Here is a 26,092-nt window from a genome sequence, read left to right as displayed (position 1 = left end):
TCCTTCCACCCATAGTAGCAGTACACCCGTAAGCGTCTACGCACCAATCATCCACCCTGCTTCCTCACTGAATTTTACTCCTGGATGTAGTGCTCAGTTCTGGGCTTCTTCATCTCTCGGGGGTTGGAGTCAAAAGATTCTAAAGATACCGGATTGCCCTGGGGTGCTTGTCTTTTCTTGCTGGATAGTTGAATGTCCCTCTCGAAATCAGCAACAGTTGGGAAGGTCCAGGTATGGTTGTGCTGAATCAGCCTCGAGCGAATTTCAGCAACCATCTCCTTCGTCGAAGCAGATTGTGATTTGTTGATAGAGACGTTCGCGGTCTGACTGACTTTGCTTTGGTCAGTCTGTGATCGAGTGGAATGGCCTTCCACGCTGGCTGGTTCGACTGTGGCAGGGATGGCATGGCTTTTGAGAATCGATCTGAGTTGAGTGACTTCACGACGACGCTTTTGCTCTTGAATCACAGTTAGTGGAGGTGACGGCGATCTCTCACCTGGATCAGGACTGTAAACAGTGACTTTGCGGCCCATAACATCTTCCTTGGTTGATGGCTGGATCTCTGCCGCGCCGTCGGATTCGGCCAGGAGAGGTAGCAGTGTTGTACTAACTTCGCAGGATGTCACTACATCCGAGGCAGCTGGGTTCGGCATTCTGTCTGCATTCTCTAACTGAACCCATTCCTCTTCCGTTGCAAGGTAGCTGGCTGATGACTGTATGGATCTACTGATCTCCATGATTCTGTCTAGCTTTTTGTCGCAATTTTCGACCTGCGGGATTCGCATCGCGATGGCCTTGAGCTGTGATCGCATCTTGTCAATTGTTTGAACATCCTTGAGCCATTCATCTCGGAGGATTTCAGTTTCTTGAGCCTTCTGCTCAAATGCTTGGATTGTGTTTCTTAGTTGAGCAGCCGTCTCCCGCTCGTTTTCTAATGTCGCTTGTAACTCGGAAATTCTGTCGCCATCCTGAGTCGCGATATGCTTCTGTTCACTTATATGGGTTGTTAAAACATTCAAGACATTCTCATTGACTTGAAGCAATTGCGCCGTCTTCTCTCTCTCCAGCCCAAGCCCCTGCTCCAAAGTGGCTCGAAGATCGGTAATGGCGCTGCTCAACGGCTCTATGGTTTCTTCTCCGTTTTTCATTGCCTCAGACATCATTGCTTCCACCTTTTTGGTGAGTTCTTCATACGCTTGTTGAAGCTGTTGATCCGTTTCGTTGGATTTATTCTCGTGCGCTGAAATGCGCTGCAAGACCTCTTGTAGCATACTGATTGTCTCGCGTTGATTGCTTTGTTCGTTGCCTGCGAGGACATCAAATCTTTGGCCAATATTTTCACAAGAGCCCACTGCCTTCTTCAAACTGCAATCAAAGTTCTGAATATGGCTTGATAGCTCTTGAAATCTTGCGCTGGTCCCTTTCTCGTCTTGTTCCAATGCGTTCACAATCCGGCTTGCCTCCCCTTTGAAGCGGTCGAGATCTTGCCTAATTGATCCCCCTAATTGTGACACTGCTTTTGAGACGTTGCTTTGCTCACTCTCCAGTGAAAAAATCACCGGTAATAAGCTATTGTTGTGTAAGCAATGAAAAGACCGCTTGATTTACATATTCCTCACCTCTTAACAATATTTTTTTCGGCGATAGCTAGCTTGAGCTCAAGATTCTCTTGCGAAAGCATCTTGGACGCAAGCTGATTTCCACCTGCGAGCAGAGAATCCAACCTGTCAAAATGTCAGAAGGAACGAACTTGCAGAGTAAGACAGAGAGTAGAGTACTTCGATTTTAGAGCGCTCATCATTTGCGTACTCGATCTAGCATCCAATTCGCGTTGTTCGCTTTGGATGGTATGATGCGCCATCAAGGAATCCACCTTGGCCTCCAAAGCCCAAATGCACTGATGTACTGCGTCTTGCTCTTTTGTTTGAACACTCAGTTTGTCGGCAAACGTTTTCTCCTGTGCCCATAAAGCTTCTTGGAGATGTAACTTTTCTTTAAGCTCTGATATAACCTGGTCCTCTGTTGCTTGATTAGTTAAATATCACGACGGCATTCACAGGCAATGTCTTACTCCTTTTAACGTCTTGTTCCATTTGTGTGCGGTACTCATCCGTGCATTTTTTCATCTCCTCGCGGATCTTGAGGCTGTTTTTCAAAGCTTCGTCGACGGCCTCCGAAGATGCTGTTTTGTGTTCGTTCTCTTTCCGCAGCTGGTCCATCGTGTCTTTATAATAAGTTTCCGCACGCCGAAAGAGAACCCCTTGTTCTCTGATGGTTTCATTGAGCTTGCGTCGGTAGGCGTCACATTTGTCATTAGCAAGCTTCCCTTGCTTCTTCTCTTCAGACAATTGCTCCTTCAGGCACGTGAGTTCAGAACCCAACCTCTCTTTCTCTTTGGTCACTTCGTTGTTGTTCTCAAACAACGTGCTGTAACGCGCTTCAAGGGCGGACAACTCCGCGTCCTTCGCTTTCAGTAATTTGTCTATATCTCCAAGCTTCTCCTGTTCACCTTGAAGAATCTTTTTGAGCCTTCTGAGCTCTGACCTAGTTACCTCGGTTTCTTCATCTGCAAGTTCGATACACTGATTCCAAAAATCGCCAATACATTGAATTGCCCTTTGATCGCGACTCACTTTTGACTTGTGCTCTGATTTGTGATCGCGCGACCGTTTCTTGGAGATGTTGCTGCTCGTGGTTGAGCCGGACCGCCGATGGGATGGCCGTTCATGTGCATCGCGCGAGAGAAAAACAACTTGGCTCTCTTTATATTTTTTGGGATCTTTTGGCCGAGATTCCAACGGACTGCGGTATGTAGGAAGTTCCAGATCGCCACAGATGCTTGGGGTGCGCTGGCGTTGTACATTTTGGCTCTTTGTATCATTGAAAACCTTCATTCTTGGCGCACTGGATGGGCCATCTTGTTCACGAGTGACCATTTTGTGACTAATGGCCTTGAACAGATTGTTATTATTATGGCTTTGTGTTGGCGAAGATGCAAGCTTTGGTGGAGACATTAGCCTGGGGGTCTTGTCCGTCTCGTGGCTCCGAGAGTCAGGCATGACTTTGGACTTGGTACTACCAGGAGACATGAAAAATATCGGCTTCTGCACTTTGTTAGATATTTGACCCCGTTATTCAAAGGAGTGACTTATTCAAAAACAGAATTGCTGAGCCCAAACCATCTTACATTTTCGTCTCGCTGAGAGATCTCTGCTTCACCTCCATGCTTATGAGCAGCGTCTGCGTCTCTTGGGTTTCCTGAGAGACATATCTCTGGCAAGTCCAAGGGTGAAGCTCTGGCGGTCGTATCCATGGTTTTGTCCTTTGGTGGCGAACCAGGTAGATTCAGGCTTGGCTCTGGATGCGGAGGGCTCGGGGGCTTTGTAAACAGATTGTGCCGTTGAATATTGGTGAATTGGCCAGGGCGAGGTAGATCTCTGGGTGGAAAGGTAAAACCCTCTGACAACACTGCCTCGGAGATTTCTTTCTTGCTGCCAAGTGTACGACGGCCATCTCCCTTCTTGGGAGAGGACAGTTCTGGAATCATTGGGAATGCATTGCCGATGCCTGTTTCGTTGATTGCCCATCCAAAGTCAGGCAACTTCTCGACGGCAGCTGAGCCACCAGATCCAGCACCAGGATCAGGAGGCGTGAAAGCGATGCCCATTTGAGGAGCCATCTCTGCGTATGCGTGATGCGAGATTGTAGAATGTGACTGCCCGCTTCTGTCGTTATTGGGTAGACGCAATGGGTATGCAGATGTCGAAGTTTTCACTGCAATCTACGAGGATAAATTTGAGGAGAGGTTGCGAATAAATTTGGCAGTTTGATTGTGGGATTTGCAGAATTAAGGCGGTCAATCTGCAGCAAGCAAGCTCATCTAGACGGTAGTTGTGGAAGGAGGTCTGATGCTCCTTCCAAAGCTACTCCTGGAGAGACTCAGTCTCAACGCCCGCCCCAGAAGAAATCGACATTCAGCAAGGGCATGATAACAGCTTCAAAAGGAAATGCGCATGTAATGCAATTCTATTTCTTGTGTCTCATTATTTCTCTATCAAGATAAGAAAATTCATCTGCGGGTTTTGAGGTCAAGTATCCAGCTGCTTGGTAGGCAATGAAGCAAAAGCACACACCAAACTTGGCTATCCAGCACCCAGTATCTCAAACTTGACTGTGATACTAGAAATAGCAGATACTAGAAAATTGTAAAGATAGTACCAGACGCCAGAGAGGCGCAGGGATAGTAGCGGATACTGGAAAAAAGTAGTGATTGTAGCTATCTGAAGCTACCTATTCAAGTGTTCGCCAACTTGCAACGGCTACCAGTCATTCCCTCGATTCAACGGATCATGAAATAGGCACATAAATAGAACCCACGAGTATTTACGTGGCAATTGTCTCTTACCATCACAATACAATGATTGAAACACATCAGCCGTCGCGGATACCCTCAAAATGCCTTGAGCGCCTTGTCTCACACTCTTGAGACACTGCGAGTAATGACATCAAAGTGTCCGCCTCGCGTATGCTCATGGCAGTTAGAAACCACGCTTCTTCCATCCAATCCTTCACTTCTGCATTAAATAAAGCTTCACCGTCTCAAGCTCCTACATTACCCAATCTGCAATGCGAATGGCCGGCTCCAAGGCTGCGTGGACCTGCCCCTCCCAAATCGGAAATCCCATCGTCCATCACCAATATCACAGTGATGCACTTTAGGCCTTCTCAAATCGCCTTAAGCGCGATGCACCAGCTCTCCCCAGTCACAAAAATAGGATCATTTAGTCTCACGTCGTCACGGAACCGTCACAGACAGAATCTGCGGGCGCGCAGTGATGCTTTAGCTGTTTGGCTCGCTGAAGTGATGCACAGGATGGACAAGTTGCATCCTGTACACCTCATTGGCCGAGGCCCCTGCATGCGCCGTTGGCGTCGGCGCTTGTTGGGTGAGACGAGGCCAATCATGAGGGCGCACCACCGAATTTCGGTCATATCCAGGCACAGGCGTCACAAAGAAACTAGAGAAACTAGCCCAGGGCCACGCCAAAACGGGGCCGATGAGATGCCCAGGGCGTTTACTGATACATGGGCCTTGGCCGGCATTTGTATGCAGGCACTTGTCGCGGGCGGAACAGAATGGGGAGGAGGCGAGGGAACAAAGAACGGGCTGTTGCAATAAAGGGTGGACTATGGCGCAGTTATTTCCGATCCAACGGTTGAGCCCTTGGATTGTTGTGGTTTTATTCTTATTCTGCTGACTGCCCATTTGGAGATATCTCGTACGATATTTCGACTCCTCAAACGAGCCGCCTGGCCGTGTATTGATATCCATTACTAAATACATACATACGCATACGAGTAAAGACGCCGGAACCCAATCAAAGCATACCACCATGTCGCAGACTTCTGCATATTTCCCTCTGGCTACGGACGATTCGTGGCAGGGCCAATCCGGCAGCATCACTGCGCAAGATGGAACCGACGCCGGTGCCGCGGGCGACAGCTCTGCCAATTCCATTACACTCTCAACCGGAGCCCTGGTTGCCATCATCATCGTTGTTGTGGTTGTCATCCTGATCGGCAGTAAGCAAAATCCGCAGTCCGTCAATACAGCCCATTTCCCAGTATGCTGACATCCTCTAGTAACAACTGCTACTCTCTTCTTCATTGCCAAGAAGCGTGAATGGACTATCAAGGAGACCATTAGAAGATCAACGAAAAAGGTTGCAACCGCTCTTACTCCCAGGCGATCTGAATTCCCTCGCTCTGTCAAAGGTTCAACGCGCTCCAACCGACGTGGACGAACCAAGCTCGAAGAAGTGCCCCCAACCCCTCGACTTCGACCTGAAGATTTGGAGAAGGGCTTGGCTCGCAGTGAGAGCAAATCCATCTCACAAAAGTCTGGAAAGTAACGATGGCGACTTGTGCGTCGGTGTGAGTGCGATTAGGTATTAGTAAGGGCGTCAAGGCATCGATAAGGAACGACTAATGGCGAGTTTTGCTTTTGTGTGCTTTTTATGGATGAAATTATGATATCGCTCATGGGTGTCCGAATGTATATACATATATCCTTTTGCTTTTCTTTCTTTTTGGTATTTCAAATGTTTATGGGTATCACATCTTTCTAAATGTGTTTGAGCTGGCACTTCGCCTGCCCTTGTTGGAACGTCTTTGCGGAGGAAGAGCTTCTTCTTCTTCCTCTTGCTGCCGCCCCTTCTTCCTTGACTCTGGCACAAATGTGACTTGTCTCTCTCCACGAATCTCGCCGCTCTGTGATTTGTTGATGCGTGTAGACTTCTGCTGTCTTGAACCCAGTGCGGAATCCTTCAGTTGTCGGCCTTCGTTTTGCGTTGATGATACCTTCATCACCACGTCATCTTTAGGCTTAGAGATGGGCTCATCATCGCTAGACTCTTCATCAGAGTCCTTGCCTTGGTATTTAGTCGTTCCATGTTTGGCCTCCAGAGCTTGCTGAACCGCTGTGCTAGGGTTGAGAGCCTTGAATTCACCACTGGCTTCATCCACTGCAAAGTCTTCGTCTTCGAACAGCTGGTTGAATCGAGTGTCTCCCAAAAGACCGGCATCAGTATCAACCTGGCTTCTGTTCTCCTGCCTCTTGAGAAGTTTGTCGACAAGTCTTTGGTTGACCTTGACCTTCTTCGTGCCTCTAATGCGGCTAGAGCGTTCCTTCTCAACCCTCTCCTTGACGCGCTTCTGTCTCTCGTCCTCGAATGCGTAAGGGTTCGCGATGAGCCTGGCCTGCTCGTACAACTTGGAAGCCACAAAGTATCCGTGCATATATGGTCGCAGCAGGTTGGTTTTCCCAATCAAGTGTGCTAGACTGAGCTGCTTCAGCTCTGGTAGGGTCAAGAATTTGTAGTTGTCGTAAGTCTCGGTGCGGACTTCTTCCGCCATCTCTTCTACCATGTTGTCCAAGAAGGAACACCATTTGGGAGCGGCGCCGAGCTGTGGGATGAAGAATGCGTGTTGCTGCTTGCCTTCATTTGCCGTCAGCAACATGCCAGTGTTCTTGCACCAAGCCACGTCATTAATGTCAACCACAGGCTCAACCGATGTCCATGGGTCTCCCGTCAACTCGTCCCAGATTTTAATGATGCGCTTATCGGCCGACAGAACCTTCTTCTCTTGTGAGGCCGTTGTCATGTGAATCAATTTCTTCACAGCAAAGCCATAGCCGTGATCCTTCTTGAGTAAGGGGGTAGGGCGACGGAGATCGAATAGCTGAATCATGCCAGTTGAGCTGCCAGTCGCCAGCGACAGACCGGATGAGTGAAAGTCCAGTGCTGTGACGCCGCCATCGTGGCCGGCAAGTAGCGCAACCCGTCCTCTTGATCGGGGATCCCAAAACTCTACTGTGCCTATTGATGTACCAAATGCAAGTAGGTTGTGGGTATCCTCGGCGATGGCAGCGCAGTTCACGCTGCCAACGTTGATGCCTCCTTGTAGACCGCCGCCCAGCTCATCATCTCCTCCGACTTCGACCTGATATGACTTCATGAATCTTCCAAGCTCAAGGTTCATGCGGAAAACCTCTCCCTTGCCGTCAGCGTCGATTCCGACAGCGGGAATGAGGGCTTCGGTGGACTGCCGATCGTATACAAGATCTCGACCGTATCTGGGAATGCGCGCCTCATAGTGGCAGCCCATGGGGGTATGGAATTCGAGTTTTCGATCATTCTGGAGGTGTAGGGATTTTGAGTAGTCGGTAGAAAGCAGGACAAAAGTCTCGTTGAGCGAGGTTGTGTGTCTTGTGAATGAAAGAGAGAGTTGCGGGAGGTTATGTACATGCAGCTGGGGTTTGTATGTACCCGTGCTCATGACCCATTCGCCATCCTCACTGATTCGGACACACTGACTGGCTTCTTCAAACTCAAAGTCCTGCAGAAGCTCGACGCGATTCTGGTACTCAACATCGTTCTTCAGACTGCGCTTCCGACGGCGAGCCAGCCAATCTGGAAGAGGACGCGCAGTAGATGCGCCCGAAATTGTATAGACGGGGACTGTCCCCGGATTGGAGAGCTTCATGGCGGATGCAGAGTATCAGGTGTCCCTCGTTGGGATTTCGGTTGAAAATATCTGCAGTCGCAAAGGCAGAGACAAAGATCCAATGCCAGACAATTTTGCGGGCTACCAGAAAAATCAAGGTGAAGAAAAATTCCAGCCCCACGTCGGTGACCGGTGAGCCGCCCCCACACAAGCACTATGCTTTGTATGGATTCGCCTGACCGAGCGCTGGCCAGCCAATCGCCGCCACGCGCTGGATCCAGCACGCTTCGGACTCCCTGGAGACGTCTGAGCCCTGTCAGTTCCGCGATGCGGTGCATTTTCAACGTTGCTTGATCATCATCTCCTCTTTTGCTCGACTGCCCCATGGCCTGAGGCTGCACATGCTGGCAATATTAGGCATGTGGCTGATGTGCTCCTGAAGACTCTGCCTTCCCCTTAATCCCCGTGCTTCGGACGCCTCGTGACTCTAGAACCAACCGGGTTCCTCGAGCTCGCGCGCCTATCGGGGCGACGCTCCTCGACAGCCTCATCGATCGGCGAAGACCCTCGTTGAGATGGAGCTCGGGCAGCACAGAGCATCAGAATCGCTTATCCTCCTAATCAGGGCTTCTTGAGCTCGACCAGTTGCAGCACAGCTCTTCTGTCCCGGCCGTCGGTCCGACCGTTTGCGCGAGACAGCCAAGGACGCCGTGGCTTCGTGTCGACGACGGCAAACTGCGCTGTCACCGGCTGCCACGAGCCGTTTATCTTACAAGCAGTCGATATGGATACTGGGGAATATGAAACTAATACATTGTTAATTGTGAGCATGGCCCCTCGCTTGATGGTTCTCCCCTCTTCGGCTGACCCCGGGTCCTAGAATAATGTCTCGTCGATCGCTTATCGTTTGTACGAACCGTCATCCAATCTGTCGCAAAACTTCGCCTCGGTCGCTCTTGAGATTGAAAACTCACTAAGGGAAAAGGGACACATTGTTTTATACGATGCGACCAAAAAGGCTCTGTGGCACTTTCAATTTCTCCCCAAAGATGAAAATTCGGATGATTTGGGCGACAGCCTTGAGCTGCCGCCCGATGTGACCGGGCATGGCTTAGCTTTGAGAGAACACGGTGTTATAGAGCCTCCGATAATACAAAAGCCTCGATCTCAAGGCCTTCAATCCAGCGGCACTCCAACGAGCCTCCTGTCGACTGCTTCTGCTCTGGAACAGGCTCACCGTCCAACTCTGTCATCGCCTTTGCAGACCACCGCACCCATCACGCAAGACCCGGACCCAAAGGCTGAAAAGTCCAAGACCACATCAACAGCACAGAGAGCACTCTACGAAAAATTCATTGCGTCTGTCCTGTTGACGATATCTACCACATTCTGTCGCCGAGTTGGGGCAGTTCCTCTCAACTACAGGACTGTTATACTCTCTCCGACGGCATACGATGCACAACCGCATGGAGTTGCCATCGGAAGACCACAGATACTGGGCACTTTTAGGGCGTATTTGACGACAACGGGAGCATTGATGATAAGCCTGGCTCTGACGAAGTGTAGAGGGATATTATCACTAGATGATACTGTTCCCTCGAGTCTGGCCCCCTCTGGCTATTCTGTTCTTGCTGCTCCTTTTGGCATCATGACTGCTACTCAGAATTTTGTTCCTGGCGACGGCGGCTTGACGAGTTTAGCTCAGACACCCATGACACAGTTTTTTAATTTCCGTGGTGGACTTGACGGACAAGAGTCGTTGTGGAAACAGGCTTGCTTACGGTTCTTGAATTTCCGAGGCATAGCTGCCTCGACGTTAGGGGGCTGTCTTTGGGTGAATCTCTTGGTCCCCAAACCGAAGAACCCAGATACCAGGGGCGACCAACGATCCTCCAGTGCAAGCTCTTCATTCACGCTGCCATGGCCAAGGCGTCTATGTTTCCGCAAGAAGAACGTCGACGCATCATCTACCAGCCGCGTAGTAGACACCGTACTGAGTGGCCACGAAGAAAGCCATGATCCACTTGGTAATGCCAAGGGATGGCATGCCTCTATTACAGAAAGAGAAGAGAAAGCCAAACGAGCCTTGGAGCGTGCGGCCAATCTCCCCAAGGATCCCCAACCACAAAACACAGAGTCAAAGACAACACCCAAACCCAGCGGTCTATCACCCGTGGCCTTACAGCGTCCCAATACGGCCACGGCTGGTATTATGTACCCGACGCCACCAGATGGAGTTCATCAGCCGAATGGTGTGACTCCGTCCATTGATGGCACTCTTTCCAGTCCAGGTAATCCATTATCCGTTCCAGTCATCGCGGAAGCGGATGCCGCTGTTCAAAACGAGCCAACCGGGGGAGACAGCGTCGACCAGTCTCCTGAGTTTTCAGATTCCAAGAGACACCGGAGCGATAGCAATGTTCTTGGTGACGGTGAGACCGTCTTTGGGGGGGAAATAGGAGGTGATATGTTTGACGACAATGACATTACTGAGGCCGATTTTAACTTCTTTGACGAGAAGCCAGACGACATGGATGCCGATCTTCCCATGGCTGATATATCTAGCTCAGAAATGGCACTCCCTCCTCCACCCGAAGCCGTTGAAGAGACTGTAATTCCTGTCGAGACCACGCCGCTCCCTCTGGCACCAACGCCTACATCGTTGCCTCTTCATCCTCCTGCCACACCTTCAGCCCCAACTCCGGCCCAGGCTGCGACTCCCGCTCCCGCTCCAGCCCCTATTCCTTCTCTACCGCCACCAACTTCTACTCCTCTCCTTCCTCCTCCGCTTCCTCCTCCTCAGTCAGAGAGGGTAGTGTTTGCCAAACCCGAGCTGAAGCATGCCAGAAGCCAGAATGAAGACCCAGCCCGTCGCAGCCGGGGGGAGATACGGGTAACGCCCGCAAAGCGCGAGTCTAGCCCGTTTGACCCCCATGCGGTGTTTAAGCGTGTGAAGGCATCTCTCAAAATGCCAAAATATGATTCCACCACGTCCTCTCAGCCCACGTTGAGAAAGGCCAAGATCTTTGAGAGCCTCGACTTCGACCCAGCGTTGCCTATGATTAACAAGAAATATGAGCAAGGAGGGCTCTTTGACTTGAGTGCTCTTTCAAAAGTGGAAAAGATGGAAAGGCCAAGCATTGATCTTCGGGCCGTGCCCGAAACCGACTATCTAAAACGGCATGGCAAGCTCAGCAAGAGGCAAAGGGATCGGCCCATTACCCGAAGCACTATGGCTAAGCAATATTCCGCACTGGAGCCGCAAATGTCGACGACTAGCCCGATGAAATTGGACGGATCGATCTCAGGAGAAGATAGTAGCGCTGAATCGGACCAAGACGACTCCAGCTACACGTCAGACGAGCCTGGTTCGCCGCACAAGGCCAGTATTAGGATATTAAACGCAGATGATGACATCTTGTCTCAAATCACCTCGCTCAGAGATTGCGATATCGAAGAGCCCGATCATCAGCTGGCCATGGAGCTACCGCGGCTATCCAAGTCTGACATGACAGGAGTGCCCCTCTCTGCGTTGTTCTCAGATCCAGAACCATTGTTATTGGATATGGCCTTGAATGATGACGATTTGATCCAGATTGCGCAGATTGTGACCGAGCAAGCAGCAACTGGTGGGCTGGATATCTTTAGAGCCTCGGATTTCGAAGCACCCACTTTGTCGGCCAGCCAAAAGCGTCAAGAACTATTAACTCACAGTCGGGACGCCTTTCACACACTGGAAGATATTATTGCGCAGTTTTTTGGAGACACCATGCCTATGCGCTTGAAAGGCTTGTTGGATATTCAAGACATACCGCTTCTGAGCCAGTTTCAGCCACGGCAAATACCTGGCCGAGAAGGAAACCCCGAAGCTATGCGGCCAAGCAACCTATATCAAATTCCTAGCCCACATTTGGAAGTCCAAAGGGCAGACACCAAGCTGTCTGTTTTGCCGTCGGCGGTTTCATTCTGGGAGAGCCTGGGCCTCTCTCCTTCCTCTGGCAGCAAAAACATTAATGCTATCTGCGTCTATCCTGGATGGCCTGGAATGGGAGACAACGTCCAGACCTTTCTGGACCGTATCAAAAGTGTTTATGAGTTTTTAAAGTTGGGCACATTTGAAGTCATGCCTCTTGGTGCAGACATGGAAGCAGGACTTTTGCCATATGAGATTGATCGGATCACCACTTCTCCCGACGCCACGGTGACGGGACATGGATCGGCCATGATTGAAAGTATGGAAGTGCTGCGTGGGATATTCACCAACCTCGCAACTACTGAGACCAACTTTGTTATTTATTTCGTCTACTCGCCGGATAATCCTGGGACCATCATTGAATCTTGCACAGCGTTTCAGCGATTCTTTGAAACGTACCAAAAGATTTTGGCAACCCGAAAGGAGCCTCCGCAGAATGAACTAGTTTTGCAGCTAGTATCGGCAGATCTTTTGTCCTCTCCCTCGGCCTTGGTAGTCACTCCGACTTCAGACCTAGTCAGGCTCTGCATCGAGACCTACGATCGCTGTACTCTCTTTGGGGGACCAATGCCTGCTCCAGCCATTAGACTCGAGCAGCTTCTACCACGGATCATTGATTTTAAGTTGACTACTAATCCGTCAGCATCGCTTATTCGCGAGAACTCTTGCATTCATGTAGCATACGCCCAGAGCGTCGACGAGCGATGGATTACAGCGGCTTGGACGGACGATAGGGGAAACCAGCAAGCAACGGCTTCTTATTGCATGGGGAGGAAGGGAAAGCAGCCGTCTCGCAATATGAACGAGATTGCCAATGAGATATGGGAGACTACTCTTGAATTAATATCTGCGTGGAAAGTGCTTTGGAGAGTCATCATCACCAAGTGTGGGCCAATGCCGCAGCACGAGATGGACTTTTGGGTTGACTTGGCCCGCACCGAGATCAACGCCAAGGTAACGGTCGCTTTGCTCACGGTCGATACGAATCCATCGCTTCAACTTTTACCGCCGGTAGTGAAGCTCGCGCCGCCTTCCGCTGCTCTTCACACACCAGCATCTACACCGCTGCCAAGCGCATTTTCTCCAGAACCGCCAACTCCCGCGACTCCCGCTCGCGAAGGCATGGCAGTCGCTACCCCCTCTGGTGATGGCGGTGCTTCTAATGCTGGCGCTGCCGATGCGGATCTGGATGCCATTTTGACTGATGTTACTGATCAGACCTGGGGAGCTATTGCCGGCCACCGGCTCAGCAACTCCACGAGCATCCTAGAAGTACACCCCGCTTTAATCAGTGGCTATCTCATCAAGCGGACAGGAATCAAGGTGGAAGATGCTCCTATCGTGATGGAAGTGAATCTGGTGTACACCGAAGCCATGCCACGAGTGCACGAACCCCTTTTCAGAGAAATGTTGGGATACTTTAGAGGATTGGGCACCCTGGCCCGGGCCCGTGGAGTGGTTGACAGGGAAGCAGATGTGCGACCCTGGCACGTCGCGGCGGCCGAAAAAGCTGCGCGTGCATTGTATCTGTTAATGTGATTATTTGTTTGTTTTATTTTCCTTTGTATGAGGAGAAGGGAGGGCGCGTAGCTGAAGGGGGGTTTCCATTTTTTGGTGATACCTTTGCAACGAGACACGTTGGAAAACCATACTTTTAGGCGTTCGTTTTGATGTTGGCGTTGGAAATGGTTTGGCCGAGGTTGTTGTTTCATTTCCGATCCAAAGAGTGATAGAAGGGGGGAGGTAAGCAAACCACTAATGTGGATTTTCTTTTCAGCATATGCATAAGTATACGGGTTGGCGATGATGATTATGGGTTGTAGATAGGTTTTGATATATAGTATAGCAGGGGGTATGAGACTTGGGGTACATATATGATTTGCCCTGTGTGTGAGAGTGAAGCATAGAGTGAGATTTGTGTTGAGTTGTGTGATGTGTTTAGATGCTGGATAGAAGTAATCGAGTGAGAATATTATATCGTGAACAGGCACTTTTGGCTACTTAAATCCTACCTATGAAATATAACATAGATCCAACAGTTACATATGTATTTTTGCCTACTCAGCAATGTGCTTAATATCTACACCGTATAACAATACAGTATGATGCGATAATGGCTGGTTCTGATGTGTTAAAGTCTTCAATTTAGGCAGTATACCGTGCTTACTGAGGCGACCCAACCCGCTAGAGGCATATGCTAAGCTACGCCTTGCAGGCAGCCTCTCATCTGGCCCAAGTCATGCATCTCCCCTCATGATCCTAATGACTCTCTTCCTCCCTCTCTAAACCAGTCATGATGGGGGTTTTGGCTTAAAATCCTGCAGACCCTGGAGAGAATAGAAGCCTGGGCGTGAGTCAGACTGTGGCTGCCACGTTTTGGATACAAGTTGTTGCGCCACCGTCAAGTCTTAGTAAGTTTTAGTGGATGAATCATCATCGCTGCAAGGGCTGTAAAATGCGTCCATGAGGCAATGGAAATTGAAACTGAAGCTGATTAACGAATGGACGACCATAAGGATGCAGTAGATGATAATTACGCGGCATATTCCTTCCTCTTCTTATTTTCTTCTTGCTTTTCTGCATTTACAAAAGACATAATCTAGACTTCTCTATGAGACTGCTTGAACAGTAATCATAATGGACGTGGCATCGCTGGGGAGTCTCCCAGACGATCTCATTCTCGACATTGTCCAGCATCTGGACACGGCCCGCGATGTGGCTCATCTGGCGAGCGCATCGCGACATGCCCATGCCGTCATCAACCAAAGCGGATGGCGCAGCTTCGTGAGGGCCAAGTTCCCTTCCATCAACATCCCCTTAGGCGCTTTAACGGGCTGGAATGCCGTGGCAGACCGCTTGACGTATCTCGACCGGTGTTGGGACAGTCGTGGGTTCTATCTGACGGTGTATGGAGAAAAGCCGCCGGCGCGGACCAAGAGGAGGGAGTTTCCTAGGAGCAGGCAGTCTGTCAACTTTCACTCCGTCATTGACGCTACGACGATTGTGTCTACGCAGGAGGAGCTGCTGGCGTGTGGCGCGGGAGAGAATCTGATTCTTCGACGAAAGGGCGTGAGCAGCAAGGGCTCAGATAGCTGGAGCAAGTTGGGAGGCCGTGAGACTGGATATGCGGCTGGGACGGGAGACGTGACGGCAATCAGCCTCATCCAGCGCCAGCAGGTCCCAGAGGTGGTTGTTGGAAGGGCTGACGGAAGTCTTCAGCTCTTGTCTGTCGGGGATGAGACACTATCGGACGCATCTCAGAGTTTTATTCCTTCACACGACGCTAACAACCCATCCGGAGTGCCCCTAAGCCGAAAGTCTCCTGGACAGAGAGCGATTTCATGGACCGAGTGGGAGTCTGACGCCAAGTTGCTGGCAAGCTGCAGGAGCTCCGTCTTGACGCTTTACAACCTTTCCGATACCGAAGAGGCAACACTGAAACCTGTTCTCTACTACGACGTGGCTAAAGATGGCTCCGTTGACGAGGTTTCGCTTCTGCGCAGCGCCAAGTTCATGGCCAACGATGTGATTGCTTGCAGCATTGGTGGCAGCACCGAGCCTTTGAGATGGGCCAAGATGCGGCCCAGTGGAATTGAGTTTTTCAACGCAGCAATGAGTTCCAGGATTAGTGGCAATGCTTCGGCGGATTCCAAGAGATCGGCTGAGAAGACGACGGTTCGTGCTATTCAGCCGGTTACAAGGATGAATGATAATCTGCTGCTCAGTGCCTGGGACGACGGAAGTCATAGGTAAGATACGAGACGATAACATGTCCAAAATCAGAGTCTCTATTCAAGCAGCTAACTCCAATATGTGATACTAGGCTATCAGATTTACGAACTCCTTCAGCCCACGATGTCCTGTATCGTGATGGCTTCCAGCCGTATCAGGCCAGTAGTTCATTGCTAGTATACGGATCTGAGCGATTCGTAGCTGGCAACAACTGCAGCCCCGATCTTCGATTCTTCGACTTTCGTTTCCCAAAACCATATCATCACACTAATGCCATGCCTTGTTCTGCAAACACGCCTCTCCCCGGACGGCCCCATCAGTACGGAGCCATTAACGAAGTCGATGGACTTCAGATCAATCCGGTCGAGGAGTGCGATTCCTCGTCTGGTCGAGCATGTACATGGCACCATCTATCACGACAAGATAGCTGGCGGCCAGATGCAGTCATGCACATCTACAGCACATCCATGGACCGAGTCCACTCTTTAGCTAAAGCATCTGACTTGTCGACGTCGTTCTACTGCGCTGTCAGGGGAGCTGTTGTAGAGGCGACGTATTCTATGGCTGAAGATGTAGACTTGGTGGTCTCTCGCCGGTCATCGCCGGAAGGATGGCAGGCTATTGACCCTGAGGGAAGAGCTTCGTTGATAGAGACGGGTGTTGGCTTGCGTGATGGAGAGGCGCAGTTGGAGGAGCAGACGCAGACGAGGATGCCGGAGTTGTATTACTATGAGCGGTGGAGGATTCCGGAGGGGGAGACTGAGTATAAGAGGGAGCAGGGAAGGCGTTTGGATCCGGCGTTGGTGACTAGCCGAAGGAGCAGAGGATGAGCTTCACGGTGATGTAGTCTTGGTAATGTCTGTGACGCGGTGAATGGTTCGGGAGGATTTGGCGTCGACGATGCTATGACTGATGTTGAAGTTGTTTTGTTGTCGGTGATTGGATCATAATAGAAGGGATATACACGGTTGCTGAAGTTAGTTAGGTAAAGAAAAGCATCATGGGATATCGCGATAAATGGCAATGTATGAAGCAGGAAATGGGTTCTTTGATGATTTCTTCTAAACTTGTATCCTGTGTGGTGACATAGATGGGACGAATGGCAAGACTACCATAACCGAACTTCAATGTCGTGTATCCATGATTCCCTAGTATCCTCCCGATATCATGATCAATTGCCTGCTAGTATTGTCACCGAACCTCAATGTCCTATATTCGCAAACCCCAAACCTCCTCGCCAGAAACTAATGTATGTTTTCGTCCCCAAGACTTCACGAGTCGCCGCCCATCAATGTCATAAGCTGACTGCAGTTTCCTATACCCGTAAACGCCCAAGTCCCCAAATGAAGCCATATCCTCGTCGCTAAGGTTTCTTTGTGGTTTTGCCCAATTTTTCAGTCATTTTCTTCATAAATATCAGCATCTCGTACCTGTGTTCTTTGCCGTCTCCCTATCCCTTATCCCTGACTTATACTTTCTTCCAGTATCGCTACTTTCTTCTAGTATTGCTACTCTCTTCTAGTATTGCTACTCTCTTCTACCTGTTTTTACTATACAGTAGCTAAGCTTAGTATAGGTAGGCTCTATGTAAGTAAAACTAAACTAGATTCTAAGAAGTCACCAGAACTTTCAGGTTGTCCCTACCTGGTTGCAATAATGAATGCGTAGACAAATGCCACGCCTCCGTCGAAGCCAACAGCTCATAGAAAGCTTTTAACCGAATGAACCATGGTTTTATGCTGCATGCTTCTAGTATCGATATTGTTTTCTTGTATCAGTAAACGTTAGATATCTGCCAAACTTGGACTACCGCATAGCTGCTCTCTTAAAGTGTATACTAGATGTTGAACCTCTGTATATTATGAGTTGATTAGGCAGTTAATTCCCGCCACCAAATTTTGGCAATATCTTCGTCGCCAGGATAACTTCGTGATCTGATGCTTGCTAGTACTGTGGCCAAACTCCAATGCCCTGTATCCATGAATCTCAAGCCCTCAAGCCAAAAATCAACTGCCCGTCTTGCGAACATTTACTCTTTCTCGGCCTGCGCTGTCACGCCAAAGGCTTTGGAGATTGCGACCATAAACTTCCGCATCTCCTCCCGATGCGTCTTCTCCTCCTTTCGGTATTTTTTTTCCTCCTCCCAATGTTCTTTCATCTCCTTCCAGTGCTTCTTCTCTTCCTCCGGGTGCATTCTCATCTCCTCTCTGAATTCCTCGTTCTTCTTCCCTTCTTCGCGAGCTTCAATTTCCATGAGGACCACCCTCTCGAACAGAAGTCTCAGACCACTCTCATACTTCTCCCATAGTGTCGCCTTGTGGCTCATCTTCCATAATGGGTTGTTTTCTATAGCGTCCACCACCGTGGCAATGTCGAATTCTTCTTCAGTAGTGGATTGACGTGGACGCTTGTCAAGGGGCTGATCGCCAGGGGGTTTCGACGACGCAGCGCGTTTTCCTTTTGCGTTTCGGGGTCTTGGGACTACTTCCTCTTCAGAGGAATCCTCTTTGGAAGCCTCTTCTTCAGCGGTGTCTTCGGTGATAGCTTCTTCTTCATCTATGTATAAGCTCTCATAGCTGCCCTCGGATTGTAGATCCTCAAGGAGTGGGACAGGATCCGGAAATAATAAGTTTGCCAAGTCTTCATTATTGATCGCCTCCGTCACGGCGTTCTCAGCAACTGCCTCTCCCATCTTGTGGCGGTTTTTTTAACCTTGAGAAAAGAAGCGTTAAACGCGCTGAGAAGTGAAGAAGAGAAAGAAGAAAAAAACGTTGGAGGAGAAATTGATGATGGTAATAAGGATTAAATCATGTGATTACTCATTAACTGTAGGTAAACTGAAGAGGTTGTGATATAAAGGGTGACAACTGGTCACAGCTGCTAGGTATATCAAAGCTGATATTCATTCGAAGCATCAGTTAATAGTAAATGTATTTAGTAAATGTGAGAGAAAGTATCAATATCAGCGGATAGCTACGTAATAGTTAAATAAAGACATTTCTTCTGCATTTCAATCTAGTCACTGCGGTCATATTAAAAAGATAGAAAGACGTCGTAATACAAAGAGATGTTTTAGTCAACACTAACTTAGGATAGCATAACACAACCCTTTAAAGATTGCTAATTCGACTCAACCTACACTATCATTTCGTTCTCGTCACTTTATATCGCACATAGTCAAGCTCTCCATCTCAATCCGGCTAACCAGTTCCCCAAAGACCGGGATATTGCGAATGAGACTTCTAATCTAGCCCATTACTCAGTCCTATATATCGTAAATATGGTCAGTAAACCAAAGTGATGAGACGAAAGAAGAAAGAAAACCCACTTCGTGTTTGCACAAATCCTGCATTCACCAAAATAGTCATAGATGTCGTCATCCATCGTGGCGAAAATCTTCATTCGTGGTTGTCATTGTCGCTCTCGTCAACGATTTCAATTGGCAGCGGAATATCTGCCGTGTTTGCGAAGGCAGTCATAAACGGACGCATCTCGGAAATGAAGCCGTCGAGTTTGGTGCTGGCTGCATCAATCTTGGCCTCGTTTCTCATCGCAGTGTCTTTGGCAATCTTCACATCCTCCTTCATTTCGAGGAGGTCGGAGCTCGTCATTCGCGGCTTTTCGGCTGTTGTCGAGGCGGGCTTGGTAGTATCAACGAAGCGTTGGATGGCGAGGGACGACTTGATGCCAGCGACTACGTGGTCAATATCAAAACCACCTTTGTCGGTTGCTCGTCGTGTACGTTTAGGTTCAACGGCCGGATTGTCAGAGAGTGCTCGAGGGCATTTGGCTTCCTCGAGAGCTACACTCTGTTTTGCCTGGCGCACCGGGTCAAGGACGGCTACCTGTTCTTCGGTTCTAGAAGCGACATCTTCTTCGTCCTTATTTCGGATCGTCGCGGCATTGGTGGCTACGGCTGACTTGCTGATCGCCTTCCAATACTCTTGCGAATGATTGATGATATCGACGGAACCGAAACGATCTCGAATCAGTTGGAGGTATTTTTCCGGTAAATCAAAGTATAGCGATGACAAGATGAGATAAACCGGTCTCGACAATCCTTCAAGGCCAAAGGCATCGTACGCTTGCATGGTCGCGCGGTATAATTTATGGGAAGCAACACCAACTTTAGCAGAAGGCTCGATATAGTAGTCGTGGTTCCGCAGGTATTCGATCATTTCTTCTTGTTCGTGAGTCTCGAGTGTGGTTGCCCGTGCCCAATACATGAGGACACAATTTATTCCATTACTGTACTTTGGATCATCCGACTTAAGGTTGAGATCCTCCACACCGAATTTGATGACCTTCTTCTTCTCAATCTTTGCGGCCGACATTTTGAATGGCCTTGGGCCAGTCGAGGGCTGTCAAGAGGCGAGCGAAATCAGGTGCAGAGATGAAACAAGAGAGAAGTGTGAAGCGAGGGAAGAGAGAGACGCGTCATTAGAATCGGGGGTAAAGGGAAAATAAAACTGAGCGGAGGTTGGCAGTCTGTTCCACGGCTGGCAGCGGCTGCCACAGATGCTGGGCCTCGAATTCATGCAGCCGTCTAAGCATGTTAAGACAAGGTCGGTAAGTTGCATCTATTAGTGCATGGTCGGAATCGACAATGCTGAACTCACTGGCGAGGTGATTGTTTCTGAATGTCAAACAATTGGTAGCAGGGATTAACATAATTATAATCATGGCTTAAGGGAACATAAGGTATCATAAAGTAATAAAGCCTGTAGGACGTATATGAAACGATTTGATGGTAGTAAGCGTGTGCTAACAATCACCTCGAAAATGATAGTGGTTATATAACAGATACTAGAAGAAATAGCAACAATCCCAACCTTTCGTTATCATTATCCGCATTTCACACTTTCGCCGTTTCTATTCTCTTTGTACATACGGTCTCTCTTCTCTGCAGCAAGATCTATTTTAAACTTCACCAAACTGCATAGAAAACGAATAAATGGCGCTACAGCGAATTAACACCGCAAAAGTGCCTCGGACCGCTTTTCAAATCTCTACGCAAAGCGTGCCCGAGACACAGAGAAGCAGACAACAGACGCCTATCACATTGCCCGATTTGCAGCCGCCAGAGGCTGACTTATGTCAAGATCTTTACGACTACAACCCAGAAGCATCTATTATAGATCCTGCCCTAGCCGTCTCAGCTATGAGCGTGTTGGCGGTGGAGGATATACCAAACCCCGAACCCGGGTGATCTCGTAGATGTTTGAACGTATGAGGCGGCCGAAGTAGCAGGGAGACAAGGCAAAGGATGATTGAGGATATAAACTTACCGTCCAGTACATGTAGCTATTCGAAACTGGTGGGGACTATCGCGGGCCAAGTATCAGGTCTAGAGGGAAGAAACTGATAAGGCTTGGGAGAAAAGAAAGGAGTAAGAAAAGAGAGAAGGGGAGGAATGATTAGTGATAGAGGGGAGTTTCGCAATCCGTTCACATCGCTCACAGAGTGATGGCGAGGCGGAGGAGCGCCTGCACTTACACTCATGCTGTCATCTTTCGATTAAAGAAGGATGTTAACAAGAATGAAAGAATAAAAACAAGCCAGAATAGATTTATAGTAGTAGACACTAGAGGGATATAGCTATAGTAGAAGATATTAGGTAGATATATCTATAGTAGCAGATACTAGACAAATATAAATAAATGATATATTTGGGTGAAGTCGCAGCCTTGGATGGGTGAGGTTAACGTCATAAAAAGTGTAAGGCTCACTCGGCGAAGGAAGCAATTGCTACATGTAGTCTCAACGCCAGTCTCAACGCCAGTAGCGGTGCCGACACTGCTGTCGAAACAACTTCACAATCGCTATAAAGTTCAGACTTCCATCTTGGCGACAATTTCTTTATGTATCCGACGGTTTTATTCCGTTTTAGTTTATCATGTCGCACCTGGAAGAAGTTTCGGGATGTTATACATTTTGTAGTCAAGAATTGTCGCGAGCTAGAATACATAGATGGGCCTTTACCACGGGTCGGGATGTTGTTATGGACGCTATGAACAATCTCAGTCACCTTATGGACGTCGCCTTAAGGGCGCAAGTAGTTTAGAACAATTAAGCAGTCACTTCAGTCCAGGTAGCTGGCAGCATAGATGATATGGACAAGGGGTACAACGTAGAGATTTAGACAGGGAGAAATATCACTTAATATACAATGTTCCATATGTTGATGAAGGCTACAGTACCAATCGTGAAGACCGCCCGTGGACACCTCTGCTGTGATCCCTCACGCATCACCACCGACCAACATACACACATTATTACGTTAAATCTCAAACGTTATATTCTAATGCTGCAACCTTTCAATTGTCCATTCCAGCATCCCATCGTCTGTCAGCCACGATCTCTCGACAAATCACATCGTCAGATTCTTGCGCTACCGGTTGACGCCATTCGCACTGAGACATGATCGACGAATGATGGACCAGAATCGCCTCCCTTGCATCTCAGCCTCTCTCCAGACCCCACAAACAAGTGCGGTGAGGCATCGATTCTTTGACTGCACTCGGTAACAAAAGTAGGAATTGTCTCGCAGTCTATACGAATGTATATCGGATCTTGCACTCTTGACTTCAACTTGGTTTATCAAATCGAATGTTATTACTACCTATTACCTGGCCATAAACCTCACAAATCTCAACATTGCTTTCTACGCCATAACAAATGCAAACCATGTACGTGCAAATGCATGTATGCCGAAAACCAAACGCAATATGCCAAAAACGCCCGCCCGCTCACACTTGAATATGCCATCTACCTCGTCCGTCTATTCGTTCATGCGCATGTCCCCCAGCTCCAAATCAAAAGCATTGACAAAATCATAGAATCGTGCGTTTCGTATCGTTTACAAAGTTCTCTTTTCGGTGATGGACTCGCCAAAAGGCTTGGCAGCGAGAAAGCCGTCGCCGGGAGCCTCCAGATCAAACACCTTGCGGCCGCGAAGCCACGTCTCCATGACCCGACCGGTGAATTTGTGGCCTTGCCAGGGCGAACAGCGGTTCTTCCAGCGCATGTCGCCCTGAGTAAAAGTCCAGACGTGCGTATCGTCGAAAACGCAAATGTCGGCGTCCATTCCAACCTTGAGAGCTCCTTTGCGGTGAGAGAGACCGACCTGCTCAGCGGTTGCTTGACAACAGAGGCGGACCATGTCGATGATGGTTGGTGCCTTGGATGTCTCAGAGCGCTGCTTGGCAGCGGTATGCAGGATAGGCAGGCCGAGGCCGACGGAGGAGATGCCGCCCCAAGCGGCGAAGAAGTCACCGCGGGCAATAGTTTTGGTTGGTGGCAGGTCCTTGTGGCTGTTGACATCCAGACCCGAATCAGAATGGGGAATTGCAGGTCTCTCGAGGTGGTCGGGCAGCAGTTTCAGCTGAGGTGTACAAGGTGAGTGGTCAGAGACGACGGTACGAATGCACGAGTCGTCGGCCACCAGTTCCTCCCAAAGGCCGTCTCGGTTGTTAGCCTCACGGATGGGAGGGCAGCACTTGTGTCTCGTGTCACCCTTCTCAATCTCTTCGGCTGATAGCCCCAGATAATGGAAACAAGTCTCAGCTGTGATGTTAACTCCCCTCTGGCGAGCAGCCTTGAGAATCGGAATCGCTTGCGTCGCCGACAGGTGGACAATATGGAGGTGCAGCGAGGGAGCAATATGAGCATGCGCAAGGATTTCCTCGATAGCATAGGTCTCGAAAGAAGGAGGCCGCGACTCGAGAAATGTGCTGTAGGCGGTCAATTCGCCTTTGGGTGCCGCAGGAGGATCAGACGTTAGGACGGCGTCACCAACAGAATCGGCAATGGGAGGGATCATCTCAGCATGGAACATCAGAGTGGTTGGTTCATGCTTGAGTGTCTCCATGGCCAATGCCACATCTTTGGCGGATACGGCAGGGAACTCGTCGACGCCGGATTCAATGAGGAAGCCCTTGAATCCTCTAACACCAGCCTCTACGAGGGGTTTCAGCTGGTCTGCGTTCCCAGGAATGACACCGCCGTAAAAGCCTACGTCTACCCAGCACTGGCCGCGGCTGGCCTTAAGCTTCTCTTCGAATCCCTGGAGAGTAGTCGTTGGCGGGATGGCATTCAGCGGCATGTCGATAACGGTGGTGACGCCACCGCTTGCCGCTGCTCGAGTTCCGGTCCAGAATCCCTCCCACTCTGTTCGGCCAGGCTCATTCAGGTGGACATGAGCATCCACAAGACCCGGAAGCAACAGCTTGGGAGAGTGGTCTACATAGGTAGCGCTGGGGGGAAAGGCCGAGGCGGGAAGGATCTCGGGCAGAATGGAGACAATTCTGCCAAGCTCGGGAGATATGCAAATGGTCGCCGGAGAGAGGACAAGAGAGTTGTCTGGAAGTGTGAGGACGGCTCGAGTCGAAACCAGGACGGTGAGCGGCCCGACGTTGGAGGTGTGCGTGACGGTCATGGCGACAACTACGGCTTAGTCTTTTAGGCCTGTGCGAGTTAAGATGAGCTCCGAGGATGAGAGACCGCTCTCCTAAACGGCCTTTCACGATGAGAGACAAGAAAGCGAGGTGCACAGTCAGAGCACGAGAACTTCACAAACTACGGATGAGGAGGGGTAAAGAAGAGAAATAAGAAAGGAGGCAAAGAGACGGGACATCCAGGCGATGCAAGCCGCATCGTCGGCCGGAGCCGATGACGCTCCAGAGCAGTCTAAGCCATATGGTGGATAGTGGCTGGCAGGCCTTATCGTGGGATACGATGAGCTGGGGCGAAAGGCCAGATAAGAGGGGCCGGAGATGTATCACACATCGCTTACTCTGGAGTATTCTCCTTACTCCTGCTTCCATTCTCTACGGGCAATCTACGTTACGAACTCCGCAGCTTCTTTGTCGGGAGTGGTCCTCAGCAGAGTTGCAAAATTTTCACATCTCGGGAGGCAAAAAAAGAAGAAAATTTCTCTAGCGAAAATGAAGGGATTCGCAGAACCCGGATGATCGATAGCAAAGGGAGGAAGAAAAAAAAATCTCCACCCTTATCGGCTTCGTCCGATGGGCCAGAGCGAGGATGAAGATCAGATTACCAGGCCATTTGGGACTGAAGGCGCGGAGCGCGTGACCAATCAGCATTTGATCGAGTAACAGTTACTCGAGACGGCGCGACAAGAGGATAAAGCTGAACGACTTCGGCGGTGTCGGGATTGACGATAAGCGAACGGCTAGTGGAGGCATTATCAGCGATGGAATCAGGGTCCTTATTGGAAGCGCCACACAGTGTGGCTGAGAAGAGTATCTGGGCGATTACCGTGGGTTGTGTGATAGTGAGGCTGACTAAGGTGATCACGAGGATCAACAGAACGAAAAGATGAGATGAGAAAGGCAAATCGGAGGAGTCGTGCCGTAGAGCCGAGAATTGTTACATAAGACGAGAAAGAGAGGAGACGCTCCACGTGTTCTGCATGGTTGAGCTAATGCAAGCATCTACAGCTCCGGAGTGCTGCTAACTTGCTAAGTTCAAGGTTATTCTTAGGACCAACAACAACCAACGTTGCGGAGCAGCTTCATGCAAACGACCGTCCAGCTCATTCGCTACATCCCTGGAAGATGCCCGAGACGATGTGCCCGAGGCTGGCTGGAGACAGGCAATAGACGCCTTGGCATAATTAACGCGAAACAGCTTGCAAAGTGCCGTCTTCCGCGCGTCTACGAAGTACGAAGCACGCTCACGCTAAGTCTCTGGTCCGGTCCATTCACGGTCCTTTTTGTTGCCCAACTGTCTATGGCCCAAATACGAGGCAGTGGTGCCTGGTTGGAAGATGGATCAGGCTCTCAGTCTCAGCCACGTCTCAGGTGAGGAAGGGCCAGAGATGAAGCCCGTGTGAGCGTGGTCTACTTATATATCACTGGGACACACCACCAAACCGGGGAAGTCTCCCTTGCCGCCGCCAACTTGCTGCTAGTACGGCCTCAATCGGTCGTTCCCCGCATAAACAGGGCCGTCCTTTCGGCCTAATCACTGTCACTACACCCAATGGGCGTCTTTCACGACAGCAAAGTCTCCTTAGCTGCAACGGATATCATCCCGATTCGCACAGCCCCGCTATGAAGAGTGAATGATAAACTACATGCCGGCAGCATGTTATTTCCATTGACCACGTACGAGGACGGGGTATCACTCGGCGAGAAGCAGTATTGAAGTGCCGGCCTGATTATATACATACCCATCTTACGGTCTTTGTCGGTGATATTAGAGTCTCCGCGTAGGCACCCGGGGAGCCACTGATTTCCCTTGGCGTGCGGACTGCTTGAAATGACATGCTTCCTGGGCAGGCCAATGACAATGATTCACCTTATATGCAGCTATGCGTGCTTTTCCAATACGATAGGCTAGAACAGTCCATTGGAC

At 49.7% G+C, this 26,092-nt stretch overlaps 9 protein-coding genes across 9 annotated transcripts; 4 read left to right on the top strand and 5 right to left on the bottom strand.

Moving 5' to 3' along the window:
- Positions 1 to 74: 74 nt before the first annotated feature.
- On the bottom strand, positions 75 to 3,667 carry M431DRAFT_82529 (hypothetical protein; the record flags this gene model as incomplete). Its single annotated transcript, XM_024923177.1, has 5 exons — positions 75 to 1,569; positions 1,620 to 1,724; positions 1,899 to 2,019; positions 2,072 to 3,101; positions 3,161 to 3,667. The coding sequence occupies 5 exons, from the start codon at positions 3,665 to 3,667 to the stop codon at positions 75 to 77; spliced, it is 3,258 nt and encodes a 1,085-aa protein (XP_024775710.1).
- Positions 3,668 to 4,442: 775 nt separating this feature from the next.
- M431DRAFT_415838 (hypothetical protein) lies at positions 4,443 to 5,228 on the top strand. The gene has a single exon (XM_024914975.1). The coding sequence runs from the start codon at positions 4,526 to 4,528 to the stop codon at positions 5,177 to 5,179; it is 654 nt and encodes a 217-aa protein (XP_024775709.1). The 5' UTR covers positions 4,443 to 4,525; the 3' UTR covers positions 5,180 to 5,228.
- Positions 5,229 to 5,702: 474 nt separating this feature from the next.
- Positions 5,703 to 5,912, top strand: M431DRAFT_83714 (hypothetical protein; the record flags this gene model as incomplete). The annotated part of the gene is made up of 1 exon (XM_024923343.1): positions 5,703 to 5,912. A coding segment is annotated over one exon (210 nt), but the record flags the coding sequence as incomplete, so codon positions are not given.
- A 202-nt stretch (positions 5,913 to 6,114) lies between these two features.
- Positions 6,115 to 8,046, bottom strand: M431DRAFT_82427 (hypothetical protein; the record flags this gene model as incomplete). Its single annotated transcript, XM_024923168.1, has 1 exon — positions 6,115 to 8,046. One exon carries the CDS (start codon positions 8,044 to 8,046, stop codon positions 6,115 to 6,117), a length of 1,932 nt encoding a protein of 643 aa, XP_024775707.1.
- A 745-nt stretch (positions 8,047 to 8,791) lies between these two features.
- Positions 8,792 to 13,519, top strand: M431DRAFT_4941 (hypothetical protein; the record flags this gene model as incomplete). The annotated part of the gene is made up of 2 exons (XM_024917203.1): positions 8,792 to 8,830; positions 8,888 to 13,519. The coding sequence occupies 2 exons, from the start codon at positions 8,792 to 8,794 to the stop codon at positions 13,517 to 13,519; spliced, it is 4,671 nt and encodes a 1,556-aa protein (XP_024775706.1).
- A 1,098-nt stretch (positions 13,520 to 14,617) lies between these two features.
- Positions 14,618 to 16,542, top strand: M431DRAFT_4940 (hypothetical protein; the record flags this gene model as incomplete). The annotated part of the gene is made up of 2 exons (XM_024917188.1): positions 14,618 to 15,729; positions 15,804 to 16,542. The coding sequence occupies 2 exons, from the start codon at positions 14,618 to 14,620 to the stop codon at positions 16,540 to 16,542; spliced, it is 1,851 nt and encodes a 616-aa protein (XP_024775705.1).
- Positions 16,543 to 17,741: 1,199 nt separating this feature from the next.
- Positions 17,742 to 18,404, bottom strand: M431DRAFT_4939 (hypothetical protein; the record flags this gene model as incomplete). Its single annotated transcript, XM_024917177.1, has 1 exon — positions 17,742 to 18,404. The coding sequence occupies one exon, from the start codon at positions 18,402 to 18,404 to the stop codon at positions 17,742 to 17,744; it is 663 nt and encodes a 220-aa protein (XP_024775704.1).
- A 706-nt stretch (positions 18,405 to 19,110) lies between these two features.
- Positions 19,111 to 20,046, bottom strand: M431DRAFT_83003 (hypothetical protein; the record flags this gene model as incomplete). Its single annotated transcript, XM_024923252.1, has 1 exon — positions 19,111 to 20,046. The coding sequence occupies one exon, from the start codon at positions 20,044 to 20,046 to the stop codon at positions 19,111 to 19,113; it is 936 nt and encodes a 311-aa protein (XP_024775703.1).
- Positions 20,047 to 22,307: 2,261 nt separating this feature from the next.
- M431DRAFT_507692 (hypothetical protein) lies at positions 22,308 to 24,417 on the bottom strand. Its single transcript, XM_024919004.1, has one exon. It carries the CDS (start codon positions 24,147 to 24,149, stop codon positions 22,572 to 22,574), a length of 1,578 nt encoding a protein of 525 aa, XP_024775702.1. The 5' UTR covers positions 24,150 to 24,417; the 3' UTR covers positions 22,308 to 22,571.
- Between the last annotated feature and the right edge of the window lie 1,675 nt (positions 24,418 to 26,092).

The sequence above is a fragment of the Trichoderma harzianum genome (assembly GCF_003025095.1).
Source record: "Trichoderma harzianum CBS 226.95 unplaced genomic scaffold M431scaffold_5, whole genome shotgun sequence".
Classification (NCBI taxonomy): Eukaryota; Fungi; Ascomycota; class Sordariomycetes; order Hypocreales; family Hypocreaceae; genus Trichoderma; species Trichoderma harzianum.
The sequence above is the reverse complement of the archived record's forward strand: the minus strand, read 5'-3'. Positions and strand labels throughout refer to the sequence as shown.